Here is a 24,437-nt window from a genome sequence, read left to right on the forward strand (position 1 = left end):
CCCCGTCAACATCGTGAGCCCCGTCCAACCAGAGCCTTTCACCGTAACCGACCATTCGCTCGATGGGCTGCAGTCACCTCTCCTCCCAACCGGCAACCGCCAAACCGACCAACTGACAACCCGAGCCCGCTAGCAACTAGCGGCCATCCACTCAAGCGATGGTTTTGCGCGGCGCCTGCCGGGACTTCATAGTCGGGTCGGTTGTTACCTAACAGCGGGTCCCTTGTCACCTGTACAGTTGACGCTCGACGCAATGTCGACATTCCCAAAGTGCGGAGAGAATCGAGGCTGGCAGCTGTCTGTCTACCTCTAGGTATGCAAAGAGGATGTGAGTGATACGTGAGCATTGGCGATCGGCCGTCTTATGAGTTAATGTCTTTTCGATTGATCCCAAGTCGACGATGGCATAATGCTATGCAAGCTGGAGCTTGGGTATCTGATATCATCGCGGGCAGTGGCGGGAAGGCTTGGCTACTTGGGAAGTGCTATGAAGCGGTCCGTTTGTCGCAACACAGTGAAGCCGCCCCGAATAGATCTTTCCAAAAGACAACGGGGCTGGGATACGTGATATACATCTCAAGTCTCTGGCTGATAAAAGTTACAGACATCACCTTCTGCAACCGCTGATACAGCGTCGTCCAGCGTCAAAGAAGAAATGCCAGTGAAGCTGCCTGGCCACGGTAGCTTGTCTCGCTTCTCTACCAGTTCTACTTGCTGTTCCGTTCGCTAGTAGAATATTGGGTCACAACCTAGGGCTCTCAGTAGAAAGGCCCTTGTGATAGCAATCAGTGAATACACCATACAGTGTTGGGAGAGGGCAGTAGGGCCCAAGGACACAGACATCCTGTCGACCACCACTGCTTACAACGTAAGATATTTGTCCTGAAAGTACTTGACGAGATCTGGAAATCAGCCTGTCCCTGGTAAGATCATAGCTTCTGTTCGTCCTGGGAAGCCTCAGTTGAGGTACGTATCATGTCTTCTCACAGCTTTTGCTCACGTAGAAGCATGTTGACAGCAGAAACACTACGAAACGAGAAAACGAATCGTCAGAAGTGGAACGAACACAACACTGATGGTTGTAAGGCTGAGACACATTCCTTGAGGAGGTTCTGCTAACCTCCTAGGGATCGGCAACTAATCCTGTGATGAAAGAGGGAAGAGAGCTGCCAGTCCCCGATATCGTCACTGAATTCTACAATACGACAATGTTCACAAGGTGACAAGTGAGCCTGAGGAGGTTGCTTCAGTTATTAAAAGTCTCGAGCCTTGTCCGAGCCCCATCTCGCGGCCTCATGATATTGAGCGAAAGGGCAGAGGTATGTTCTGATGGCAGAACCATCATTTGTTGGTTTTACATGCAGTACGGTTCAGGCTTTCAAGGTATTTGGGAAGAAAGCTCAGAGTCTCTACGTTATGGACGCTGTTAACTGCAATTAACAGGGCTCTAATACCACAATCATCATCAATGGTGGTGGTCACCAAAGTCCTGAAATATTGCAGCTGGACGGGATGTTGGGGCGAACTGAGGACCTGAAGAGCAAGGCGCAGTGATGGCGCAAGTGAGTGAGTGAGCGAAGTGGACACAGCCCGGCTGGACTTCATGCCATCAGGTCGTCAATCACTCCCAATGATTGGGAGTGAGATCACTGAGGAGGTGCTCCCCCAGCGCCAATGCCAATGACGGGATTATTGACGGGACTCCACAGCAAGCCGGATGCCGGTGAAAATTCAGGCAATGCCCCTCTTCTCGCGCACCCTTGTTCCTTATGGGCGTGGTAACAACACACTGCCCGTCGTGTCTCAAGGCCGCTGAAGAGAAGGCGCGCCATTGGACGGCAAATGCATGCTCGCGTGCAACAACGAAGGCCTGCTGCCAAACACTGGAGCGACAGGCCTCACCCTCGACAGACGCGTCGCCAGAGGTTTTCAGCATCCAGCTGAGGGCAGAGCAGTCCACTCAGTACCTCTGCAACACAGCGGTGTCTTTCAGAAGCCAGCAGCCCCAAAAGGCTTGTCAACTTTCTTCAGACTTGTTAACATCCATCAGCTTGGCTGTTAACATAGGATGATACCCACGCTTTACATTATATTTTGGAATTTCAGTAGAGGTAAGATCAGTAACTACCTGAGCTATCACGGTAAGAGAACATAACCCATGGAAGGTAAAAGTGACATTGATTTGTGTACCTCTATGGCACTTGGGTGAAGAAAGTGGAGGCCATCGAACTTCGAAGGTACCTCTCTCTCTAGGTTCAAGTACTTCAGAGATAGACACAGACTCAGCAAAGATGAAGACCACCTCTATTCAAGAGCGTTTATCCGCCTGTGAGGAGAGAGGTAGAGGTGTGAGTTGTATACCAAAGCTGTAACAACCAAGAGGTTTTGTCCTCCTGGTTGCACCATACCTCTCTGTACGAGGCTTCTGGTAGGTACCTCCACTTGGAGGTGAGCAGACGGGATGTATTCAGCATTGGCTGTACCGGTGTTGTACTGCGAGAACGGACAGAAGAGAGCTGGGCGAGTCCTGGTAGAAATGCTTTGGGGGACGCAAGTGCGAGGATGGAGAGATCTTGGTTTCAATGCGTCCCTGCTGCACTTGCAAGTGGAAGTGGAACTCCATCACCTTCGAGTTGGAAACCAGTCCAGATGTACCTCCCCAACGGCTACTATAAGGGTCGCTGTCATCCAATCTCAACCTCCATGTTTCCGCTCGCTCAGTGATTTGGTTACCTTATGTGAATGACCTTACAAGCCTTACAACGGTGTTGCCCGTCAGCCCATTCCAGGACCTAATCAGAACGCTTTACAATCGTCCTTCTTCTACCCCCTTGTCTCCAACATGTTGAGGTGTCTGCTCCCGTTGCTCCAGGCTTGCTTGCCTGGCCTCCCGTTGCAGGCTGGGTTCCTGTGAACGAAGGGGAGAGGTGTCGCTATCGCCTGCCGGGACTCCAGCTGCCCGCCCGCGGAAGACGGGGACCCAGTGGGCATTGCGGGGAGGGGTCTCTGATCTTGCCCCATTTCCATTGGGGGCGCCCAAATCAGGCTGCATCTCAGTGCACAAATTTTCTGGCCCGCCCAGTCTTGGGGGGAAATCAGCGCTGAGTGCTGGGAGCCCACGCTGCAGCTACAAATTTCGGTATCCCCCCGCATCCCCCAAAATTCGCCGCGAATTTTTTCCTCCCCTTCTCTCCGTTCATTTCCGGCGTCCTCATCCCCCAAGCACCCCAAGCACACAGCAACCAGAGCACCCGACCCCGGCTTTCCACCCACCGCCAACCTTTGCACTTCAGCAGTTGCGCCCTGATACGACAGGCAGGCACCCACTCAGCCAGAACCGTCCGAGCTTTCTGCTTCCATTAAAAACCCGCACCCGCACTCAACCTGCTTCCACCTGAGCCCTAACTGCTCCCCTACACCATCACTACCACCACCACAACACCGTCCCCAGAGCCCACAAGCATCACTACCAGTACCAACTACCTATCAATCAACCAACCGCCATCATGCCGCGCCCCCCCAAGAACAAGGTCGCCGAGATCGTTAAGCCAGTCATCGCTGCGCCTGGCCCTGCCCGTGTTATTGATGTGGACAACTTCATCCGTGTTCGCGATTCGGTAAGCTTTGCACCTTTCAACCTTTCGCACCAGCTTCTCGCAACCACGACACACCCCCATTCCCGTCTTCCTGCCCATCCCACCGCCAACATCCCGTATTCGGATCCGAGATGTCTGCTGTGTGATGCGCAATGGAGATCCCGCAAAGACAAGGCTCGCATGTGAATTGGTCACGTCCCGTCCCGTCGCGTCGTAGGAGTCAAAATACACCACACGTTGAAGGAGACGCAAGCGATCAACCTCACGCCATGCCCCAAAGCTGCCACGTCTTTTGCGAGGCGATGCAAAATAGAACATTTGTTCTGCTTGAAACATGACTCGCTAACTCCCTCTCAAGGTCTACCAACGTCTCTCCACTATCCAGGATTTGATCAAGAGCTTCAGCCAAGACTACCTCCGCCAGACCAACCTTCTCCTCGGAGAGGGCACCACCCTCGAGAATGGCGGCGATCTCGAGCACCTCCAGACCTCCTTGACCGGCATGCTGCCCGGCTTCATGGTTGCCCCCCAGCCCATCGTTGAGGAGAAGAAGGAGCGCAAGAAGCGTACCCACGACCCCAACGCCCCCAAGCGTCCTCTCACCCCCTACTTCCTCTACATGCAGACTGCCCGCCCCATCATTGCCAATGATCTGGGTGAGGAGGCCCCCAAGGGTGCCGTCCAGGAGGAGGGTCAGCGCCGCTGGTCCGTCATGGGTGCTGCCGAGAAGCAGGGCTGGAACAACGCCTACCAGTACAACCTGCGCCTCTACAACGCCCGTGTCCACTCCTATAAGCATGGCAACGCCAACGCCAAGAACATGAACGACGACGAGGCGCTTAAGTACGCTGATGAGTATAACATCGAGATGCCCACTGCTGCCCAGGTTGAGGATGTCCCCACCGACCAGGACGCCATTGCCCAGCAGTTGCAACAGAATGTCGTTGTGCCCGAGGTTTCTGAAGAGGAGGTAGAGGAGCAGCAGCAACAACCGGTCCCCGTGTCCAAGACCCCCATTAAGAAGAAGGACACCCGCAGGCGCAAGACTGCCACTCCCGCTGAGGAGGCCGAGCCCGCTAAGCCCGTGGTCGCCCCCGCCAGCCCGGAGAACAAGAAGCGCAAGCGCAACGTCAAGGCGGCCGAGGTGGAGGAACCTAAGAAGTCGGGGCGCAAGAAGACCAAGGCCTAGAAGCGCTCTTAATCCACCTCGACGTTGTTCCTTGGCTGTTCGGTTTCTTTCATGATACCTCGTGGCAAACACAATTCCGGGTTGTTGTTTCCTTTTTATTTTACACTTTTCCGTTCTAACGATACCCTCCCTTTTTTTGGTCGAAAAGGGGAGGGCTGTATCCAACGTCAACTAGCGCAGGTCAGCGTCCATGGTTATTTTCTCTCTATCTCTCTGTTAGTTAAAGTGGGCGGGTTTTGGTTCACTTTACCTTACTACTTGTCCTGTATGATTCAATGAACGGCTAAAGAGGAATATTGATGGAGGGGTCTCTCCGTCTATCTACGAAAACAAAGCTCGAAACGGAAAATAAGGAGGGGGTTAAGGATAAACGGAGTCTACTCTTTTTGCGAAATCATCGACTCTCGGCTGAAGGATGATATGAAAGCCTGTCGCATGTTGTACTTATGATGGTGGTTAGCTCTACATAGCATTTGCGGGGCCCCAGCGGTGGATGAATGAATTCACAGTTCGAAATAGTGTTTTGGTCTTCTGCTTTTTTTGATTGTGGGTGTACTAGGGAGGCAAAGAGATGGCTCATTCAGTTCATGGAGGATCGGAAGGCGTAGTTTTTGTCTTGATGCGATGTTTTATCAACATGACATATATGGAACTTGAGTACACAATGCTTGATCATGTGATGTTATGTATGTCGAAATGTTGATATTAGTCATAGAAATCTTTCAAGACGGCAACGATACCACACAGTGAAAGTGAAGCCATTATAGCTTGGAGTAAACATACTCTACCCGGGAGTTTGCGTATCCAACGGTCTATATATCTCCCTCCTATCATAGTACTTTGAACCTTTATAGTCAGTCACCCAACCTAGTAACAGCACTCAACTTCCCTCTCCTCTCTTCCCTCCTTCCCCCTTTACACTAGTAAACAAACCAACTCTGCGTCAGCGGCAACTCACTGCTCGGCTCCGCCTCACAAACCTCCCCATCCGCCTCAACCGTATACCTCTCCGGATCGACCTTCATCCTCGGCGTCTTCTCATTAAACTTCATATCCCTCTTACTCACCGTCCTACAGCCCCTGACAGCCTCCACCCGACTCTTCAGGTTATACCCCGGCACCGCACCGCTGTCGATGCTCGCCTGGCTCACAAACAGCACTTTGGTCTGCGCAACCATCGGCGCGAACATCTGCCTCGAAATAACCGGTTGCACGGTAGGGATAGACGCGTTCGGGTCGCCCATCATCGCGCACGCGATCAGTCCCGATTTGATAACCAAAGAGGGCTTGGTGCCGAACCACGCTGGGTCCCAGACTACCAGGTCCGCCAGCTTGCCGACTTCGATGGAGCCGATCAGGTGCGCCATGCCCTGCGCCAGGGCCGGGTTGATTGTGTATTTGGATATGTAGCGCTTGACGCGGTAGTTGTCTGCTTTTTGTGTTTCGTTTTCGGGACTGTCGCCGTCTCCGTTGTTGGCGGCTGCTTCTGCGAGGTCTTCGGGCAGGAAGCCGCGTTGCAACTTGTTCTTGTGGGCGGTGTTCCATGTCCGCAAGATCACTTCGCCGCAGCGGCCCATCGCTTGGCTGTCGCTGGACATCATGCTGATGGCGCCCAGGTCGTGCAGCACGTCCTCGGCGGCGATGGTCTCGGCGCGGATGCGCGATTCGGCAAAGGCTACGTCCTCGGGAATGTTCTTGCTGAGATGGTGGCACACCATTAACATGTCTAGATGCTCGTCGAGGGTGTTGCGCGTGTAAGGGCGGGTCGGGTTGGTGGATGAGGGAAGAACGTTGGGGTATTCGACGACCGAGATGATATCTGGGGCGTGGCCGCCGCCGGCTCCCTCCGTGTGGTAGGTGTGGATGGTGCGGCCGGCGAAGGCGGCGATGGTGGATTCCATGAAGCCGGACTCGTTGAGCGTGTCGGTGTGAATTAGGCATTGCACGTCTAGCTCGTCGCAGACGGTTAGGCAGGAGTCGATGGCCGCGGGCGTGGTGCCCCAGTCTTCGTGTAGCTTGAGGCCGCAGGCGCCGGCACGGATCTGTTCCCGGAGAGCGGAGGGGTCGGAGTCGTTGCCCTTGCCGGTGATGCCGATGTTGAGAGGGAGGGAGTCGCAGGCTTGAAGCATTTGGCGCATGTAGTGGGCGCCGGGGGTGCAAGTGGTAGCGTTTGTGCCGGCGCTGGGGGGGGAGTTAGTCGAGTTAGTCCAGTTCGTGATATGTTGACGAAGGGGGAAAGCTTACCTTGGACCAGTTCCTCCACCAAGGAAAGTGGTGATACCAGCCGCCAAAGCCTCAGCTGCCTGTTGAGGGCAGATAAAGTGAATATGCGTATCGATACCTCCGGCGGTAATGATCTTGCCCTCACCCGCCACCACATCCGTGCAACTTCCCACAATCATACCCGGCGTAACACCATCCATCACATCCGGGTTACCAGCCTTGCCGATGCCCACAATGACACCGGCCTTGATGCCGATATCCGCCTTGTAGATGCCCGTCCAGTCCACCACCAGCGCGTTCGTCACCACCATATCTAGTGTCTCCTCATCCGACCTGCCCGTAGCCTGTCCCATGCCCTCTCTCAGCGTCTTGCCGCCACCAAACTTACACTCATCCCCGTAAACAGTATAATCCTTCTCAACCTTAATCCACAGATCCGTGCTGCCCAGCCTCACCATATCCCCCACAGTCGGGCCAAACATGACCGCGTACGCCCTGCGGTCCATGGTAAACGGCTCACTGATAAACGCGGCATCACCCGCCGGCTCCGGGGCATGGGCGAAGCCGGCCGCCTGTAACTTAGCAATGATCTCCTCCGCCCTGGACAAATCCAGCCTGCCCGAGGCCAGGTTATTGCCGCCCCTGATAACCTTGTTGCCGCCAATCTCCACCAGCGTCACCGTCTTGGTGTCGCCCGGCTCGAACCGCACCGACGTGCCGGCGGGGATGTCCAGCCGATACCCGTACGCGCGCAAGCGGTCGAATGACAGCTGCGGGTTCGTCTCGATGAAGTGGTAATGGCTGCCGACCTGGATCGGACGGTCGCCCTTGCTGGTGATCTTTAAACGAATCCGGTTGCGGCCCTCGTTGAGTTTCACCTTGGCGTCCTTGACGCAGACCACGGCCCCGGGCTGCTTGCTGGCTTCGTAGGCCGCGGCTGGGGGAAGAGGGAAGACGGAGTCATCGTTGGGAGGGATGGGCAGGAAGCTCCCGTAAAGCGCCCGGGCGAGGTCGCCGTCGTCGGAGCTGATGGGGTTGTGCACGGTGACTAGGTAGGTTCCGGAGGGGAAAGTGCCTTCGACTTGGATCTCGTGTAGCGTCGAGGTCACTTCGGGCAGAACGTGGCGCCGGCCGAGCATTGTGGCGCCCAGGGCCATGAGGTCGGCGACGCAATGGTTGCCATCGCGGATGAGCTCTTGGAGGTTGTTGGCGATAAGAGCCTGGAGGATTGTGTGAGTGAGTGAGATGCTGAGAAGGGGAAGTAAGAGGGGGACTTACAGTCGCTTCGGAATGATTCAGTTTTACACCTCTTGCTAGACGTCTTTGAGCTAGAAATCCTAGCTGAGAGATGGCGAGCTTATCGAGCTATTAAGGTGAAAACAATACATGATGTTGTGAAGAGGTTAGTGATACGGACTTGCTGCTGTATGGCATGAGACTCTCTCATGGAACCGTTATACCCCCGTTTATTCCTTCAAATGGTAACACAGGGGTAAAGCAGTGCCATCTTGCGCTTCTATAGTGTGCACACAATGTCGATGCCCGTGACCCTTTCCTTATGTGAACCGTGACCGAAGTTGAGGTGGTGTCTTGGTCTCCTTGTAAAACGCACATGTGCTTGGAGGGATCAACGAATGGGGGGTACAATGAACTAACCACTAACCTCTTTGGGAATCAGATGCATCTTGTTCCTGTCACAGTGAGGTACTTTTGCCTCCTGGATGTTGACGAGAGTTTCGATGCCAAATTGACAATGAAAGAGATCAAGAAAACAAAAGAAACATTTGCCTCTGACCAGATGACACTAACATCTTGAGAATTGCTAGTCCTGACTCTGGTAGCTCTGTACCAGCTGCTTATCAGTCCGCTTCGAAATGTTCTAGATGCGACCGCGGTAAAAGACACCGACTGCGGTGGGATGTTGTCCCAGAGATACCTACTAGCTGTACCCCACACACTCTTACTGATAAGGCGGATATTGTTAGTAACAGCTCAGTAATCTTTGTGTTGTTTACAACTCCAAAAGGCCCCAGCAACAATGATAGGGGTAGCTACTTACACAGGAAAGCAAAAAACACCATTGCTACCATAAAGCAACAACATAAGTCGATAACCTTGTACACAGACAATAGTCAGGCTTGGAGAATCAATGCCAAGTGATCATACTCTGTACAGCAAGCGAATGCCTATTTGAACTCCAAACTCCTTCGACTCCTGAACCGTCACCTGAGAACTACCATAAGAAAATACATATACAGCGCTTCCAAGACCACTATTTCCCTTCCTCTAGCCTATGTAACTTGCCATCTGCGATATCTCAACATTATCTACCAGCCAAGACCGGGAAGACGTCTATTATACGCCTTCGCTTCTAACTCGGGCAACTCCTCTTTCCCCCTAGCCAATGCCTCCCGCACTCTCTCATTCTCAACATCCCTTATCTTGTTCCTCGCCGATTCCAGCCTCTCAACTCCCCTATCAATGGTTTCGACGTGCACATAGAGCGGTATATCCAACCCAGCATCCCTCGCCACCTCCGGCTCTCCAACCCGATCCCTCAGCCCGTTGAGGCTGGCCTGGATATTTTGCAACTCAACAATGAGTTCGCTAAGCTGCGTCACGGCTTCCGAGCGCTGTTCCTCGACCTTTCTAAGCAGGGCCAGCTGGTTGTTATAACTCTTGCGGTTGCCGGATTTGATGCCGATGTAGGTCCACAGCTGCCAAAAGACCTCCTCCTTCTTGGCCTGTATGTGTTCCTGCGTTCTGGTCACGAAATCGTATATAACTTCCAGGTGGTCTTCCGCTCTCTGCAGCGTGACCAGCACGGCTTGTGCTTCCCTTATCAGGTTGGCGATCTTGTCCGAGACGCGGATCGTGTGGTCGATGTACTGGTCCAGAAGCTTGCGCTCCGTGTAGGTGGATGGCTGGAATGGGGAAAAGACCCAGTCCCACCACTCGCCTATGATGCCACGGTGCTCCATGTCATCAGAGAGTTCGTCGATGTAGCGGGACGTCCATCGGTTGACGCTGATTATGGAATCGATGGTCGAGCCCACGCGGGTGTTGAACCTTTGAAGATCCCAGGTTGCCGAGCTTGCGGCGTCGATGTACCCGTCGAATTCAAGGATCAGTTGTTCTTTGCCGTGGAGCTGGCTATAACGAACCATGGTCCGCAGGTCGCGGATGGCTAGTTCGGAGCGCTTCATCTCTAACGGCAGCGAAGCACTTTCGGCCGCTTTTTCCAGAACCCCTTCGAAGCGATCCTGTACCTCTATTATAGGATCAAACTGGATGTGGGTGTTCGTTTTTGTAGAAGTGTCGACGCAAAATGGCAGGTTGAGCCACCTCGTGCCTGGCACACGGCATACTGGTGATAATGCCGTATAGAGTGATAGCGTTGCCATGTTCTGAGCCATCGAAAACAGGCCAAAGATGAGGTAGACAGACACTAGGATGGCGATGGGCTTTTGCGCATATCTGAACGCAAGCCCCACGACTCCCAGAGCCCAAGAAAAAGTGTTGAACACGGCATCCGGTACTGAGTCGAAGAACCGGTCAAATAATCCCTTGATTTCGGGCGCCTGTTGTCGTTTTGGTGTCCTAGACCTCTTCATTTCCTCAACCCTCTCCTCAATATCCGCGTTGACCTCGGTCTCCTCACCCGATGAGTGATGATCCTCACGAGAGTTCCTTAACGCATGACGGTCGGAACGGTGTGTTTGACGATGGCGTAGGCCAGGCAACGAGGGCGGAAACTGTCGTATTGTCATGGATGAGCGTGCACTGGATCGTCTGCTGTCCATAACTCTACTGTCGACATCGACCATGGGCATGTAAAATTCCTGCGGTGTTGGCTGGATCCGGTGTCTCATGTTTTCGCGAGACGCGTGTCGAACAGACTGCGGTATTGAAGGTCGAAAGGGAGTCCTCATGATGACTTGATCATCATCTTCGGCTCTGTGTAGGAAACTTTCGAGACTCTCGTCCTGTGATCCTCCTATACTGAATGGCTGAGATCCGTCCATACTGAAAGGTTGGCTCCCGTCTACATGCGAGTGGTCGCTTTGACTGGACAGGATCATATCGTTGCCATCATAGTCGTCGGGCATTAACGAGGTATCGAAGCTATCATTCTCGCCTCCCTCGACCATGCGCCAAGAGCTCGAGACATTGGGCGGCTGCCCGGGTGGTTGACGTCCTGACATGGTATGTAACTACCATGAGTGAGCCCGTGGGGAAATACTTAGGCCTAAGAGTTGTAAAGTCAAGGTTTTATAGACAGGATGGGGCCGCGATAGCATGAGCATAACAGTCGAGATTGGTGGTTGATGTGTGCGGAGTTCTAGGCAACAGTGCCTCTCTTATAGGCTTCGGTCTGGGTTGATTTGATTGTTGACAGCGGGGGAGCTCGGCCAAATTTTAACGGCAACTGATAACTGGTTCTTTGTTTACCGTGAAGTCGATCCCAGGCTTCAAGCCGCTCAAAGGCAAGGTGCGCACAGACTAATACCGTCGCGTGTATTTGAGTCACGACAAGGCACCGATACACGGGTATAAGTGGTGAAAACGGAAGTATCAGATGAGGCGCGCAGGATCAGAGGTGGATGTTCCGTGGGTATAGGGTGTATAAAGAACAGGAGAGCCGGGTATGTATGCTCTTTGATAATCCAACAATAGCTTTGAGATATTGAGGCTGAGTGAGATGTCGTTAAACCAAGCAACTGGAATGCGACGGAAATGGACTAGGTAAGGTTTAAACGGTAGGGTAGATAGGTGGAGGGAGAGAAGGGAGGGAGGGAGGCAACGTGGAAAGGCAAAGTTAATGGTAAGGTGGTGTAAGGTACCGATGCACGCTGCTACAGTGCCCGTGTGTGCCACAACGCATGTCCTGTCACAGGACGGGATGATGCTAAGAACAACGAGCTCTGGTGACCCTTCTTTGTATCGTCGACCTCGGTCGGTCACAGAGGGTAGCAGGACGGTGACTCGGTGAACTTTGAAGAGGTGGTGAGAGACGTCGAGAATAATCACGGCCAGCACCGTTCGTCGTGTGCACTTATCTCACCCCCAGTCACCTGCCCCGCCCGGCAGACAGGTGCCCGCTGTGCCCGTTGACGGCAAACGGCCCCGAGCGGGGGTGGAGGGTTGGCCCGGTGGAGTCCACTCTGGGAAGCTCCCATCCAGGGGGGGACCCCTTGCAGCGGCAGGGGCAGATGGGACGAGCCTGTCGCTAACGCCAAGAAACTGGCTCTCGGGCCTCGAAGCGCGACAAAGCAGCCGCCGACGGAGCTTCCATCCCGTCTGGAAAAGTTTCCTGCGATCACACCCAAATTCCAAACACCTCTCAACAACCACCCGCACAACCGGACAGTGTGGAGAGGCGACGGGAGGATGCTCTCTCAACGGCTCACGCGATGGACTTCTCGGGCCCTTTTGACCCGCGCTAGGGTACCGCTCGCCCGCCCTGCCGTCTCCCAAGTCCAAGTGCGCCATCGGCTGTGCTCTTCTTGCGCCAGCGCGAACCCCGTCCCAGCGAAGCCGGAAGCGCCCGATCATCGCGACCTCGGAACACAGCAGGAGCTGTTTATGACCTCGATTTATAGCCCTGGATCGCCCATCTTCCTGCCCAATGGCGCTCGCATTTTCAACCGTCTTGTCGAATACCTCCGCAAGCAATACGTCCACTATGGCTTCCAAGAAGTCATCACCCCGACCATCTACAAGAAGGCGCTCTGGGCCAAGTCGGGCCATCTCGAAAACTACGCCGACGACATGTTCACCGTTACGAGCACATCACCATCGCGCGCCGATGTTACCGAGGCCGGCGAGGTCGACGAATACGGACTCAAGCCTATGAACTGCCCGGGCCACTGCCTGATTTTCGCAGCGCAGAAACGAAGCTATCGCGACCTCCCCATTCGCTACGCCGACTTCAGCCCCCTCCACCGTAACGAGATCTCCGGCGCATTGAGCGGCCTAACCCGTGTTCGCCGATTCCACCAAGACGATGGTCATATTTTCTGCCGGCCGAACCAGATCGAGGACGAAATCAGCAAGACCCTCGAGTTTATTCGGCGCGTATACAAGGACTTCCGCCTGGGATCGTATCGCTTGAAGCTTTCCACAAGGCCGGAAAACTATATGGGCAGTCTGGAGGACTGGGAGCATGCGGAAGGATCTCTAAAGCGAGCGTTGGATACTTCGGGGGAGCCATGGACCTTGAACGAGGGAGATGGTGCCTTTTACGGGCCCAAGATCGACGTAATCCTCAAGGACTCGGACGGAAAGGAACATCAGACAGCCACGATTCAGCTCGACTTCCAGCTGCCCAAGCGGTTTGAGCTCGAGTACCAGGCACCAGCTCCTGAACTGGAAGCCAAGGGCGAGACGACGACGGATCCCGAACTCCTTGCTGTGTCTGGACCCGTGAGACCTGTAATGATCCACCGGGCTGTTTTGGGCTCGGCGGAGCGCATGTTCGCTTTGCTGATTGAGCACTTTAATGGCAAATGGCCATTCTGGCTTAACCCTAGACAGGCCATTGTGCTCACCGTAAACGACAGTGAGCCGGTGTTGCAGTTCGCCCGCAAGACCCAGAGAGTGTTGCTAGGCACAGACTCTGCAGATTCTCACGTATCCCCGTCGGGCCTTGCTATCGACCTTGATGATAGTGCGCGCAGTCTGTCGCTCAAGATTCGCGAGGCCAAGACCAGGGGCTATGGTATGGTCATCGTTGTTGGCCCCAAGGATGTTGCCAATGGTACTGTCGCGGTTGATGCTACCGGAGGTCTTCACACTGGCGACAAGCCGGCGCAGAAGAACCTCGTCATGGCGCCCGAGGAGCTGCTGCAATTTATGAAGGCCAAGGTAGATGCATACGAATGATCGATAATCCTGCCGTTCTGCGTAAGCTCTCACTTTGTCTCCCGTCGCACGAGGGCTTCTCACTCTGTCATTTGGTGTAGCCAGCCGTGCACTCCGTTCAATCTCGAAATTGTGACTTGCTTCTGTTTGCTTTGTAGTGGTGAGACAAGGCTGATCACAGCACACTGCACGTTGAGCAAGTGCCGGCGATGACGCAGTGCCGCTGTTGCATGAATGGGACGAAAGCAAAGTGGGGCCACCATTCCAGTGGGCGATCGTCATCTCCCCTGTCGTGGGCCACTTCCAGAGCTTCGGTTGACAGATCGCCGGGCACCTTTCCAGTTCATCAGCACTCGAATCAGCGCCACGGAACCTGAACAGCCCTGAGCCCCTCCCCCACCGGCGCCGACGGAAGCTCTCCACCGCTACCGCCATTCCCGTTCCATCCCCTATCCCATCGTATGCTTAGACGCGGGCTACAACTTTTAGCAAAACATCGTCCCAGTCGATTCCCTATAAACTCAACCTCACACATAGCAGCCATGGATCCTACCGAACCTGCGCCCGAGAACGTACCGCCCTACATCGCGGCAGCCCGCCGGCATGGGATACCGCTCCGCCAGAGCGCCCCCATCAGACGGGGTCCTATGCCCCTTCAGCTTCCCATCCTCGAGCATCTCAAGACCAAGAGAGTTATTCTGGCATCAGCATCACCGAGGCGGAAAGCTCTTCTCAGCCAGGTACGTCATCGTTGCCACATCACGGTATACTCGAGTCTAACAAATTCAACCAAACAGCTTGGCTTGGACAACGTCGAAATCTTCCCATCAGACAAGCCCGAAGACGTCCAAAAGGGCAAGATTACCCCCGAAGAATATGTCGCCGAGACCGCCCGCCGCAAGATCCTGCACGTATACGAGCAGGCCCTGTTGCAGCAAGAAGAGGACGAAAAGAAGAAGGACGTAGAGAGGCCCGCCGATCCCGCTCTCGTCATCTCCGCCGACACGGTCATCGCTACACGCTCCGGTCGGATCCTCGAGAAGCCGCGCGACGAGCAGGACCATATCCGCATGCTGAAACACCTTCGCGACACGCGCGTACATCGTGTATTGACGGCCGTATGTGTGCTCGCTCCCAAGGAGAACCTTACCCACCCTGGATATGAGCTGGAGACGCACGTGGAAGACACCGAGGTCTACTTTGCGCAGGCCAAGGACGGATTGCCCGATGACGTAATTGAGGCATACGTCAAGACACGCGAGGGTGCGGATAAGGCTGGCGGTTATGCCATCCAGGGCATTGGAGGCATGGTGCTGGTTGAAAAGATTGAGGGCAGCGTGGACAATGTGATTGGGTTGCCGGTCAGGAAAACCTTGCAGTTAGCAGAGAAGGTGATCTTCAACCAAGGGTACGAGGATGAAGTTATTGGCAGCGATGAGGAGGATGAAGAGGAATAAGGAGCCATATCGTGACTGAGAAGAGTCTCCGTCTGGTTGAGCTCTGCCAATTTCAGCACAGGGACAGGCGCCCTTCGACGGGAGCTTTACTGAATAATGGAACTGGGGCGATGGAACAAAGGGCCAGGCGCCCGTGCAGAGCCTAGAACGTCAACAAACGATAGACAGAATAATAGTGGCATAGAAATGCCCTTTCAGCAAGAAGTGGGCGGAGCAAACATCAGTCTCATGGCGTCTGCCGGCTTATACATCGAATCACAACTAAAGTCTACAACCTCGAACCCCTTTCCTTCTCAAGATACCCCTTAATACCTTCAACCACACCCTCCGCCACACCCCAAGACAACTCGTACCCTCTCCCACCCAACCCATACGCATGCATCACAAACCCAGCCCCATCCACCATCTCCCCCTCCAGCCTCAGCCCCCCCTTCCTCGTCGGCCGCCTCCCCACGATATCCCTCACCGGCGTCAACCTCGTCTTCCCCTCCGCCAACATCTTCGGATACGTCCCCTCGAACGCCCTCAGCAACCTCTCCCTCGCCTGCGGATCCGGCTTCGGATCCCAATTATCCGGCTCCTTCGTGCCCCCAATAATCGTGCCCGCCCCGTACCCTCTCGGCACACAAAACGTCCAGCTCCCATCCGCATTTTGTCTCGTGACCGTCGCCTCGCACGGCTCCTGCACCAAACACGTCTGCCCCCGCGTAGGAAAAACCAGCTCGTCATCGCCCATCCCAACGCCAGTGGCGTTCACCACGGCATCTGCCTTCGGCAGCGTCTCCCCGAACTCCTTCACCCCGTCCGAAAATAACTGGAAAACTTCGGCGGTGGAACGAACTTCCCGCTTAAACACCTTGCCGCCCCGCGCGATAATTTGTCCTAAAAGAAAGAGGCAGTATTGCATCGGGTTCACGCACCAGGTGTCGTACTCGCACCCCCACGTGATTTTGTCGTCGGGGAATTCGTGAGACTCCAGAACGCGGAAGGTGCCCGGGAGACCGAGTTCTTGGGAGGCTCGCTCGGCAGTGAGGGAAAGGTATTCCGGTCCTGGGGTTTCGAGGTATTCGATGCCTTTGAGGAAGGTGATGCCTGCTTGCTGGGCCTGGTTTTGGGACTGGAAGTGTTTCATGCGGTGGAAGGTGGAGAGGGAGAAGGCGTGTTCGCGGGCGCGCAGGGCATGCTCGGATTGTTGGGCTGCGGTTAAGGGGGTGGATGGGACAGTGGGAAAGGGGGGCACCCAGCGGTTGTGGGCGCCGCCCCAGGGGGAGGTAAAGTTTATTTGGCCGCGGGGGTCGATGGACTCGAAGGGGGCGGGTAGGTCTTTGGCGAGGATGGTGGTGGTGTAGTTGGCTTCGAGGAGGGCGAGGGCGGAGGAGAGGCCGATTACACCGGCGCTATGGTCACGTTAGAATTGATGCATTAATACATTGAGATTCCTAGAAACCAACCCGATAACGACGACGTGGCCCTTGGATTTATTGGACATGTTGATGCTCGATGGTCCCTGTGGGTTATTCGTGGTGTAATACACTGCTGATTGTCTCTGGGCGAAACTCATGATGAGCCGGGGCGGCGGCGAGGTTCGAGTGGAAGAAGGTCTGATGAAGAGGAGTGTCGTGGTGGTGGTTGTTGAAAACCTCAAATGCATCAGTTGGACTGACTGACTAACTGACTCACACGACACGACACGATGCTTGAATCTTGTAAGTCGAAAGGTGTTAACAGCTCAATTTCAAGGCATTGTGGTGATCTTATGTACTATTCCAAATCCTTGATATCAACACAAGGCTCCGTCTTCGCAACCTCCGCCGCCGACGCTGATCAACGGGGCGATAACCCATACATGCAGGGCGCAATCAGGCACACGATGCCAAGAGGAGTTAGAAACCATGGAAAAAGGGCTTTAGGCGGGACTCGGGAGGCATTCCTGAACGGGAAGAAATGCGGCAGCGGCGAGCGCCCGGCTTTAGTGTGATGGGTCTGAAGAATTGTGTCACCGTGATGTTGATGAGTGGTGTGAGTGTAGCCTGACGGAGTGAGCCCGTCTGAGAGTGCGGGGTTACGGGAGCGGGGAGAGCGGGGGTGAGTGGGTTTCCCGCTTCCGGCTCGGAAACCGCCCGTAATTCCCCACTTTGGACCCGAGCTCCATCCGGGTACTGCCGGCTTCCCGGAAGTTGACCCGGCCGGAATCAGCTGTCGTATTTTGAGCTGAAAAAGGGGAAACCAAACTTGGGAGGATGATGGCTCATCTCATTTCATGGAGAGGTACAATTGGAGGATACAGCATTTCATGATCATGGATCTTATCTCCGACGTTCAGTTGTCCGCCTACAACTATAGCAGTGAAACAGACGTCAACCGTAAGGTGGTATGGTAACACCTTTCTCCAAATATTTTTCTCCCTTCTTTTCTGTCTTTTTCTTCTCGACGAACTTCCAGACCATGACGAACTGAATTTCCCTTCATCAAAATCCTCTCACATGGAAATATTCTCCAAACGGTTGGCGTCGGGCATCCACCACCAGCACATAGAAAACAAATCATCCATCTCTGTCAGCAACGCCCATCAGCAGCCACCAAGCAGTCAAGCAGTCCCAAGCAAACAGCCAACATCATCCACTTGGAGCCCAACAGAAAAGCAAAATATTTTTGGAATATTGCACCGAAGATCTTGCATACATGCAAGTGTCAAGACTCGTCCTAAAACCGTACTCCATGCCCATGCTGAGTGGATCTGCATTCGAGAGTCCAAGAACAAGACCGCGAAGGTAAAACACTGGATGGTCAAGATATGTATAGAAGCCTGTTGTTCTTCCCCGGTGGCTTCTAGATGCCTGCAAACAAGAAATCTGTAACAACAACAGCAACCGCACTGCAACCCATGAAGAAGCTGTTGTGCATGATGCCCACGCACGGCATCGCAAAACAAAATGTAACGGTATCCAGGAGACTCCCGTGCCGGTACTATAATAGAAACGAAACATGAGGTTACCGCACTGCCTTTTGCAGGGGGAGGAAGAAAGCTTGGAGAGGAAGAAACATCATTGACACCGGTTGTACTGTAAGTGATGATGATTTGTGTGTTTACCTCCGTCCATCTGCGTACTGGCGGACGAGAACTATATTCAGGACGGGAGTCGATCGACCCGCGCACGGAGCTCGTGGTATACGGGCAGACACCTGAGAATAGTTCATGGAACTATATCAGAATTAACCGCAGAGATCTGGTCAGAATTTCAGAAGATTTCATCTTGGCTTCAAATTCAACTCGGCAGCGTAGCATGGTGAAATTTTTGTGAAAACAAATATGAGCTGTCCGAACTCGGTCATGTAAACGCTTATTATCCCACGAAACAAATATTTCACGCCGTTCGGAAATGAAGCCGTCTTTATAACCGTACCCATTCGACAGCGACAACGGCGTGATTCCGTTCCTGGCGGCAAAGGCGGCCACCTGAGGGGACCCGTTAACATGACGACCGTTCTGATGACCACCCCCTTAAGTACATCAGTTATAGGTAGCACGAGGGCAAGATTGCGCTTCGAAGACTCTATCGGCAGAAGATAAGCCGTGATCGCAATCAGACAGCCGCCACATGGTGTCGGGGATAGCTGAATCGCACCGAGGAAGTTCTGAGGCGGAGATATTGAAATTCGACTTTTCTTGAACAGAACCCGAGTGACGTTTCGATCTGTGTTCACCTTCGGGACGGGATAAGTGGTATGATATGTAGACGCAATTGTATCCGTTTATCAGGGCCCGGACCTGGTCTTCATCATCTTGATTATCTAAACTGTAGATGAAGACACCCTCAGTCGCTTGCCGCATCTTCATAACGCATAACACTACCACAGCAATCAGTGACTGCCAGATGTAGTAAATGCCAAGACAGCCAAATTCAAAGACTCATGATGATGACGGGAGGGAATGCAACTGTCGTGCACGCAAGAGCGGGAATGAAGCAAATAACCAAACTTTCTTGATAGCATCGAAGAAAGCTGCCGAGATGGAAACAACTTACGCCAGCCAGAGGACAAAACAACTCGTCTTGTGAGAGGTGAGAAACAAAAGTGCTAGGATCAACGATTTGCGACTCCGTGATGTTGTGGTGCATTGATGGTGTCGCTCCAGTGTTCCTCGATGCGACTTTGACAAAGGGCGTCTAGATGCAGCGTGATCCGGCGTCTGATTGGCCACTCACCCCCAAGTCCGTCTCATCGGAGCCAGGGGTCCAAGAGGGTCTCACCACCCCAGGCGCCCCCAGGGCTCGCCAAGCACCCTCCAGAACGGGTCAGCACCGACCCTAGCAGCTATTTTGGGCGGCTATTCCTTCTGCATCTCCATGGTCTTTTTCACCTACTTTCCCGCCGTACAGCTGCTTCCGACCACTCACAGCTCTCCTTTGCCATCTGCCCACCCAACACAAGTGCGGATGTTCAACAACCACTCCCACCACCAGTCTCTTCCTCAGTCCACGGTGCTTAGGTTACCCCCCCGGTCTCGTTGGAGCCGTTGCCCACATCGAAGCCGGGAACCAAGCGCTTAGAAAACATGGCGATTGGAAGGATCTCACGCATTCGGAAAGGATGGGTCCAGCCAGGACGGACCACACAAGCACAAGCAATGATGGGCTGCACCTCCACGGCGCTGCTGCTTCTGTCCTCCACTCTGATCAGATCAGTGACTTTTTTTCTTGGGTAGTATCGGACTTTAATGCCAGCCTGTGTGAGCCCTGGTTCGCCCCGGGCGTAAGAAAAGGCCTGTGTTAGTGTACTGTGTAGCTTTGGGAGCGAGAGAGAGAGAGAGAGCGGGAAGGGCACTGTGTAAGGCGTATGGATGCGGACACCCACGGCAGGGCAAGACCACATGGTCAAACAAATATGTATCGAGGGGGCCCAGTTCTTTCCTGTGTCCCGGTGACAAGATCTTCTTGTTCTTGTTCCGACGGATTGGTTCTTCTATCGACCTTATTCCCGCCTCGACGGTCCTGACCCTGCCTGCCTCTCTGCTCCCGGGAGCCGTTGATGCCATTGTTCGGGTGTTTGTCTGTTGACAGATCCGCGGGTTTTGGTTCTCCATTTTTGTTTGATCTGTGATCATGTCTCGGTAGCAGGTCGACTGCCATTTTCTTGTGATACCCCTATTGACCTTTTGTTGGTCGGTCATCGAGTTCAACGAAAGACGAGGAGGAAAGAAATCGACGAAATCCCACGAATAACGACACATTACGCCGGAAATAACTTCGTTGGATCATCAGGACCATATTATCAGATATGTCGACAGCAACAACAACTCAAGCGGGAGGGGGGTTCTCCCTCTTCCCCAATACCAACGTCACCCCAAGACCACCTTCAAGACCGTCGAGAGCAGCAACACCTCAAGGCCGCCCTTCAACGTCAACAGAACCATCATCGTCCCGGGAGGCAGGAAGGCAATCACCAGCTGGAGGACGGGGAACACCACGGGAAGGGAAGCAAAGGTCGGCTTCACACTCCAACAACCACTCCAACAACCCTTGGCAGTCAGCACTAGACTCGGCTCGACAGCAGCGGGAACATCGAGAGCAACATCAGGAGCAACCGCAGCGACAGCTACCAGTTGAGAGCTTGCCATCGGATCCAATAGTTGAAACTAGTGTTGCTGCGCCCATCTCCGAAGCAGACGCGCCTCCACGATGCGAGACGACACTGTCCGAGGCAGAGACACTGGTCGGGCAGCAAAGTAAGGGAACTCGAAGCTCAATCGCCAAACCACCCATCACATATGCTCCTGGACCATCATCGAACGCAGCAGCGGCAGCAGCAGCAGCTCCTACCGCCATCCCTCAACCACCGCAACCACCACAAGCAGCTGCCATCCGGTCGATATTCCCACGATATAACCCCGAAATTCCGCTTGATCGCCAGGACTATTACCCAACCCAGGCCAGCCCTACACATATTCCCCAGTCCGCAATCAGCAGACCCATGTACTCAGCCCGCGACGCCGACCAGCAAAGCGAAGCTGGCACCAATGCCGGTACGAATGGACCGACGAACCCCAGAACCCGGCCGGTAGCCAACCCGTCCGTGACCTCTGGATCAGCCAACCAACGATGGCCGGTAACGCGCAGCCACGAGCCGCCAGTGATACCAACGGTGAATACCACCGAAGAGCTTCGCGGTCTCTGGAAAGCCGCCAACGGGTGGCGAGCCACGCAGCTCGAAGGGCGTAAATACTGCCTGAAAATGGCATCAGATGCCTACGCCCCCGTCTACACGCTCTCCTCCTCCAACCAGCCCTTCTACTGTCTGCGGGTGGACCCGACCTCCGCCTCCGCTCTGGTCTCGCTTTCGCGCTACGACCCCAACAAGACCTTCAAAGGCGACAAGTCCACCAGCGCGGCGGTGGGAATCTCCGCCGCCTCAGCCGTGGCTTCTTCCGCTTCTTCCACCTCCTCCGCCTCCTCCTCCCCCACCCCCGGCGCCCGCGCCTCCTCCAGCACGCCCTCCCCGCGCCCTTCCTCCGTCTTCTCCCGCAACCCGGACGGCTCCGGCGGCGCCTTGGGCGGCGCCAGCAGCAAGAGCACCAAGACCAAGAAACACGACGCCAAGCACTGGCAGGAAGTCATCTCCACGACTCTCGAGGCCGCCGTGCGGAAGCAGCCACCCAACGACGGACTCGTCGCACAGCTATGGCCGCTCACAGCCGCGCGACTAGCTTTGGACCGCGCCACGACTGACGCGGCCACCGTCGCAGCCGCAGAGAACGAGTGCGGCAGGCTGGTGTGGGACTCGGACAGCGGGAACCACTACCTGGTGCACCCCAGCCTGGCGATGCCGTTCTGCATCACGGTGGAGCGCAACGCGGCCTATAACAGGACCGAGTACACGCTGGAGCATATCGAGTCGCCGAACCACCTCGGTCGTCTGACGCGGGACGGCACCGGTCAGGGCTGGCTGGAGATCGACACGGCGATTGCGAGCCACGTGGAGGCGGTGTACCTGGTTGACGTGGCCATCGCGGCACTGGTGCTGGTGGCGCATGCGGACGAGCAGTTCATCCGCGTCGAGACGTTTGAGCCGCCGCCGGCGGTGTTTTTTGGGGGGCCCCCTGGTGCTGCTGGTGCTGGTGCTGGAGGAGGAAGCCAGAGGTCGAGTTTGGCGGAGTCGTTATCTTCCGCGCTGAGGAGGAATACCACTTCGGATGGTGAGAAGGAAGACAAGAAGAAGAAGAGGCAGAAACAGAAGGAGAAGGACTTGGTTAATGGCATCAAGACCCGCGTCGAGCAGTTTGAGCTGGATATTGAGGCGCAGGTGAATGCGGATCTGAAGGCCAAGAACGAGAAGATGCCGGGGTGTACGCGGGGGCTGATTGCCGTCTTGAAGTTTGCTTTCAAGGCTATTATCTGGTGTGCTACGCTGGTGTTTAAGGTGTTTATGCTGTTCATAAAAGGATGCGGTAAGTGTGCCTCAAAATAAGTGCCCCTTATAGTGGTGAGAGAGGAAGTTGACTAACGAGGTATTTCAATAATATAGAAAAGGGAGCACGCTGGAATTAAACGACGGTTTAGGGAAGGATATGTATATATATATATATATATATAATCCAAGGAACTTGGCAATACCCCAAGAAGGAAGCAATGGAACTGGCCGCTGAAGGTCCCAGGAAAGAAAGAATGATGTTAATGGATATCATGAAAAGGTGTACATATTTTGTTCAGGCGTTTGATGATGGGGCGGGTATTATTGTGGTTGGTATTTTGCATCATCATCAACCACCGCAGCAACAGCAGTAGCTATGGAAGCTACCTAGCTGTCCTTTTTAGACGGATTTTTTGAATGGAAACCCTGAGAGGGAACTATTTGTGGTGATGTCGTCAAAATCGCTCCTCGAGAAAAATGAACCCAATGAAAGATGGAACAAGAGAGAAAAAAACAACCCAGCAGTAAAAACAGAACAAACAGAGAGATGAAAGGAGACGAACCATAGCCGAGTCCGTTACCTCTTTCTCTCCTTGACCTTGATCCTCCTGCCGGTTTTTGTGATGCCGCCAGACGTCCGTGTCTTGGCCATCTTGGCTTGTGTGATCTCCAGCTCCGTCTCAGCATCCGTTAGGGCCTTGAGCTTCTTCTTGGCCTGCTTGAGCCTGTTTTGCAGTCTCGCCAGGTTTCGCGCTTTCCGATCCTGCTCCTTTGCCTTTTCCTCGTCCTCTTCCGAATCGAAATCTGCCATCTCTTGGTCGTCCACTGCTTGTAGTTTTTGCTTGCGTTCCTCGGGCGCATCGAAGAAGACAATCTTCTTGGGTACTGTCCTCCCGCTCGAGCTCTTCTTCTTGTTCTTGCTGCTGCCGCCCATGTCCTCATCGAAGTCATCGAAATCGTCTTCGTCGTCGTCGCTATCGTCGTCCATGTCGGCGCCACCGGCAAGAATGACCCTCTCCATCAGCTCGCGCACCTCCTTGGCAGTCACGTTGCGCATCGTCCGTAGGTAACCCAGATCCTGTGTCTTGAGCAGGCGCACCGTCTCCACGTCCATGGCCTTGTTGCCGCGATCGCCCTCGACCGTGCCGGTAAAGTTCTTCTTCTTGCCCTCGCGGGTGATGGCCTGACCGGGTCCCTTGCGGGACATCATGCCGAAGTAGAATTCATCCTCGTTCTTCTCGGCGACCTTCTGGCGCAGAGACTTGAGCACCTCCTGCTTCTTCTTGTAGTCCTTGGCACGCTTTTGGTAATCCTTCTTCTTTTCGAGGAGACCGAGACGTTGACGCTCGAGGGGCTGGGCACGCTCCTTATGGGAGCGGCGCTGAACGCTGCAATTGGAAACGGCTGGTTAGTTTGTTGTTCAACTGTATTTCTCGAAAGATGGGTTTTGGCTTACCTGTTTCGTAGCGACGACATGGTTGCTGTGCGTCTGTATTATGGGGGAGACGTGGGATAGTATGATCGGGGGGGAGAGGCCAGCAAAAGGGAGATGGAATCAATGGAAGGAAACAATTGCAGGCGGCTGGAAAGTGGAAGTGACCTTCAATGCTCTTGCCGCTGAACGCTGTCTTCCACGCGCGGCTGGCTCCAAAATTTTGGAGGAGCCAGGAACTGCGATAAGCGATAAGAGACACACCCTGC

At 54.4% G+C, this 24,437-nt stretch overlaps 8 protein-coding genes across 8 annotated transcripts; 4 read left to right on the plus strand and 4 right to left on the minus strand.

The window, feature by feature from the left end:
- The first annotated feature begins 2,714 nt into the window (after nt 1–2,714).
- On the plus strand, nt 2,715–5,360 carry SMAC4_02857 (uncharacterized protein). The gene is made up of 2 exons (XM_003348312.2): nt 2,715–3,617; nt 3,955–5,360. The coding sequence occupies exons 1-2, from the start codon at nt 3,507–3,509 to the stop codon at nt 4,783–4,785; spliced, it is 942 nt and encodes a 313-aa protein (XP_003348360.1). The 5' UTR covers nt 2,715–3,506; the 3' UTR covers nt 4,786–5,360.
- Nucleotides 5,361–5,631: 271 nt separating this feature from the next.
- SMAC4_02858 (uncharacterized protein) lies at nt 5,632–8,723 on the minus strand. Its single transcript, XM_003348313.2, has 4 exons — nt 8,672–8,723; nt 8,287–8,373; nt 7,030–8,228; nt 5,632–6,966 (listed from the first exon to the last, which is right to left on the minus strand). The coding sequence occupies exons 1-4, from the start codon at nt 8,690–8,692 to the stop codon at nt 5,706–5,708; spliced, it is 2,568 nt and encodes an 855-aa protein (XP_003348361.1). The 5' UTR covers nt 8,693–8,723; the 3' UTR covers nt 5,632–5,705.
- Nucleotides 8,724–9,092: 369 nt separating this feature from the next.
- SMAC4_02859 (uncharacterized protein) lies at nt 9,093–11,240 on the minus strand. Its single transcript, XM_003348314.2, has one exon. The coding sequence runs from the start codon at nt 11,211–11,213 to the stop codon at nt 9,336–9,338; it is 1,878 nt and encodes a 625-aa protein (XP_003348362.1). The 5' UTR covers nt 11,214–11,240; the 3' UTR covers nt 9,093–9,335.
- A 1,087-nt stretch (nt 11,241–12,327) lies between these two features.
- Nucleotides 12,328–13,898, plus strand: SMAC4_02860 (uncharacterized protein). The gene has a single exon (XM_003348315.2). It carries the CDS (start codon nt 12,400–12,402, stop codon nt 13,891–13,893), a length of 1,494 nt encoding a protein of 497 aa, XP_003348363.1. The 5' UTR covers nt 12,328–12,399; the 3' UTR covers nt 13,894–13,898.
- Nucleotides 13,899–14,345: 447 nt separating this feature from the next.
- SMAC4_02861 (uncharacterized protein) lies at nt 14,346–15,530 on the plus strand. Its single transcript, XM_003348316.2, has 2 exons — nt 14,346–14,612; nt 14,670–15,530. The coding sequence occupies exons 1-2, from the start codon at nt 14,415–14,417 to the stop codon at nt 15,327–15,329; spliced, it is 858 nt and encodes a 285-aa protein (XP_003348364.1). The 5' UTR covers nt 14,346–14,414; the 3' UTR covers nt 15,330–15,530.
- A 67-nt stretch (nt 15,531–15,597) lies between these two features.
- SMAC4_02862 (uncharacterized protein) lies at nt 15,598–17,036 on the minus strand (the record flags this gene model as incomplete). Its single annotated transcript, XM_003348317.2, has 2 exons — nt 16,781–17,036; nt 15,598–16,726 (listed from the first exon to the last, which is right to left on the minus strand). Exons 1-2 carry the CDS (start codon nt 16,978–16,980, stop codon nt 15,598–15,600), a joined length of 1,329 nt encoding a protein of 442 aa, XP_003348365.2. The 5' UTR covers nt 16,981–17,036.
- A 3,228-nt stretch (nt 17,037–20,264) lies between these two features.
- On the plus strand, nt 20,265–23,240 carry SMAC4_02863 (uncharacterized protein). The gene is made up of 2 exons (XM_003348318.2): nt 20,265–22,773; nt 22,851–23,240. Exons 1-2 carry the CDS (start codon nt 20,607–20,609, stop codon nt 22,871–22,873), a joined length of 2,190 nt encoding a protein of 729 aa, XP_003348366.1. The 5' UTR covers nt 20,265–20,606; the 3' UTR covers nt 22,874–23,240.
- A 73-nt stretch (nt 23,241–23,313) lies between these two features.
- Nucleotides 23,314–24,321, minus strand: SMAC4_02864 (uncharacterized protein; the record flags this gene model as incomplete). The annotated part of the gene is made up of 2 exons (XM_003348319.2): nt 24,193–24,321; nt 23,314–24,124 (listed from the first exon to the last, which is right to left on the minus strand). Exons 1-2 carry the CDS (start codon nt 24,210–24,212, stop codon nt 23,314–23,316), a joined length of 831 nt encoding a protein of 276 aa, XP_003348367.1. The 5' UTR covers nt 24,213–24,321.
- Nucleotides 24,322–24,437: the final 116 nt, after the last annotated feature.

The sequence above is a fragment of the Sordaria macrospora genome, chromosome 1 (assembly GCF_033870435.1).
Source record: "Sordaria macrospora chromosome 1, complete sequence".
NCBI lineage: Eukaryota > Fungi > Ascomycota > Sordariomycetes > Sordariales > Sordariaceae > Sordaria > Sordaria macrospora.

What these genes read in the sequence shown, in the direction of transcription:
- SMAC4_02857 (XM_003348312.2), top strand. Translation starts at nt 3,507, where the DNA reads ATGCCGCGCCCCCCCAAGAACAAGGTCGCCGAGATCGTTAAGCCAGTC. An exon ending in TCATCCGTGTTCGCGATTCG is followed by an intron (nt 3,618 to 3,954) that starts GTAAGCTTTGCA and finishes CTCCCTCTCAAG; the next exon opens with GTCTACCAACGTCTCTCCAC.
- SMAC4_02858 (XM_003348313.2), bottom strand. Translation starts at nt 8,692, where the DNA reads ATGCATCTGATTCCCAAAGAG. An exon ending in TGCATCTGATTCCCAAAGAG is followed by an intron (nt 8,374 to 8,671) that starts GTTAGTGGTTAG and finishes TCACCTTAATAG; the next exon opens with CTCGATAAGCTCGCCATCTC. An exon ending in TGAATCATTCCGAAGCGACT is followed by an intron (nt 8,229 to 8,286) that starts GTAAGTCCCCCT and finishes ACAATCCTCCAG; the next exon opens with GCTCTTATCGCCAACAACCT.
- SMAC4_02859 (XM_003348314.2), bottom strand. Translation starts at nt 11,213, where the DNA reads ATGTCAGGACGTCAACCACCCGGGCAGCCGCCCAATGTCTCGAGCTCT.
- SMAC4_02860 (XM_003348315.2), top strand. Translation starts at nt 12,400, where the DNA reads ATGCTCTCTCAACGGCTCACGCGATGGACTTCTCGGGCCCTTTTGACC.
- SMAC4_02861 (XM_003348316.2), top strand. Translation starts at nt 14,415, where the DNA reads ATGGATCCTACCGAACCTGCGCCCGAGAACGTACCGCCCTACATCGCG. An exon ending in GGAAAGCTCTTCTCAGCCAG is followed by an intron (nt 14,613 to 14,669) that starts GTACGTCATCGT and finishes TCAACCAAACAG; the next exon opens with CTTGGCTTGGACAACGTCGA.
- SMAC4_02863 (XM_003348318.2), top strand. Translation starts at nt 20,607, where the DNA reads ATGTCGACAGCAACAACAACTCAAGCGGGAGGGGGGTTCTCCCTCTTC. An exon ending in GCTGTTCATAAAAGGATGCG is followed by an intron (nt 22,774 to 22,850) that starts GTAAGTGTGCCT and finishes TCAATAATATAG; the next exon opens with AAAAGGGAGCACGCTGGAAT.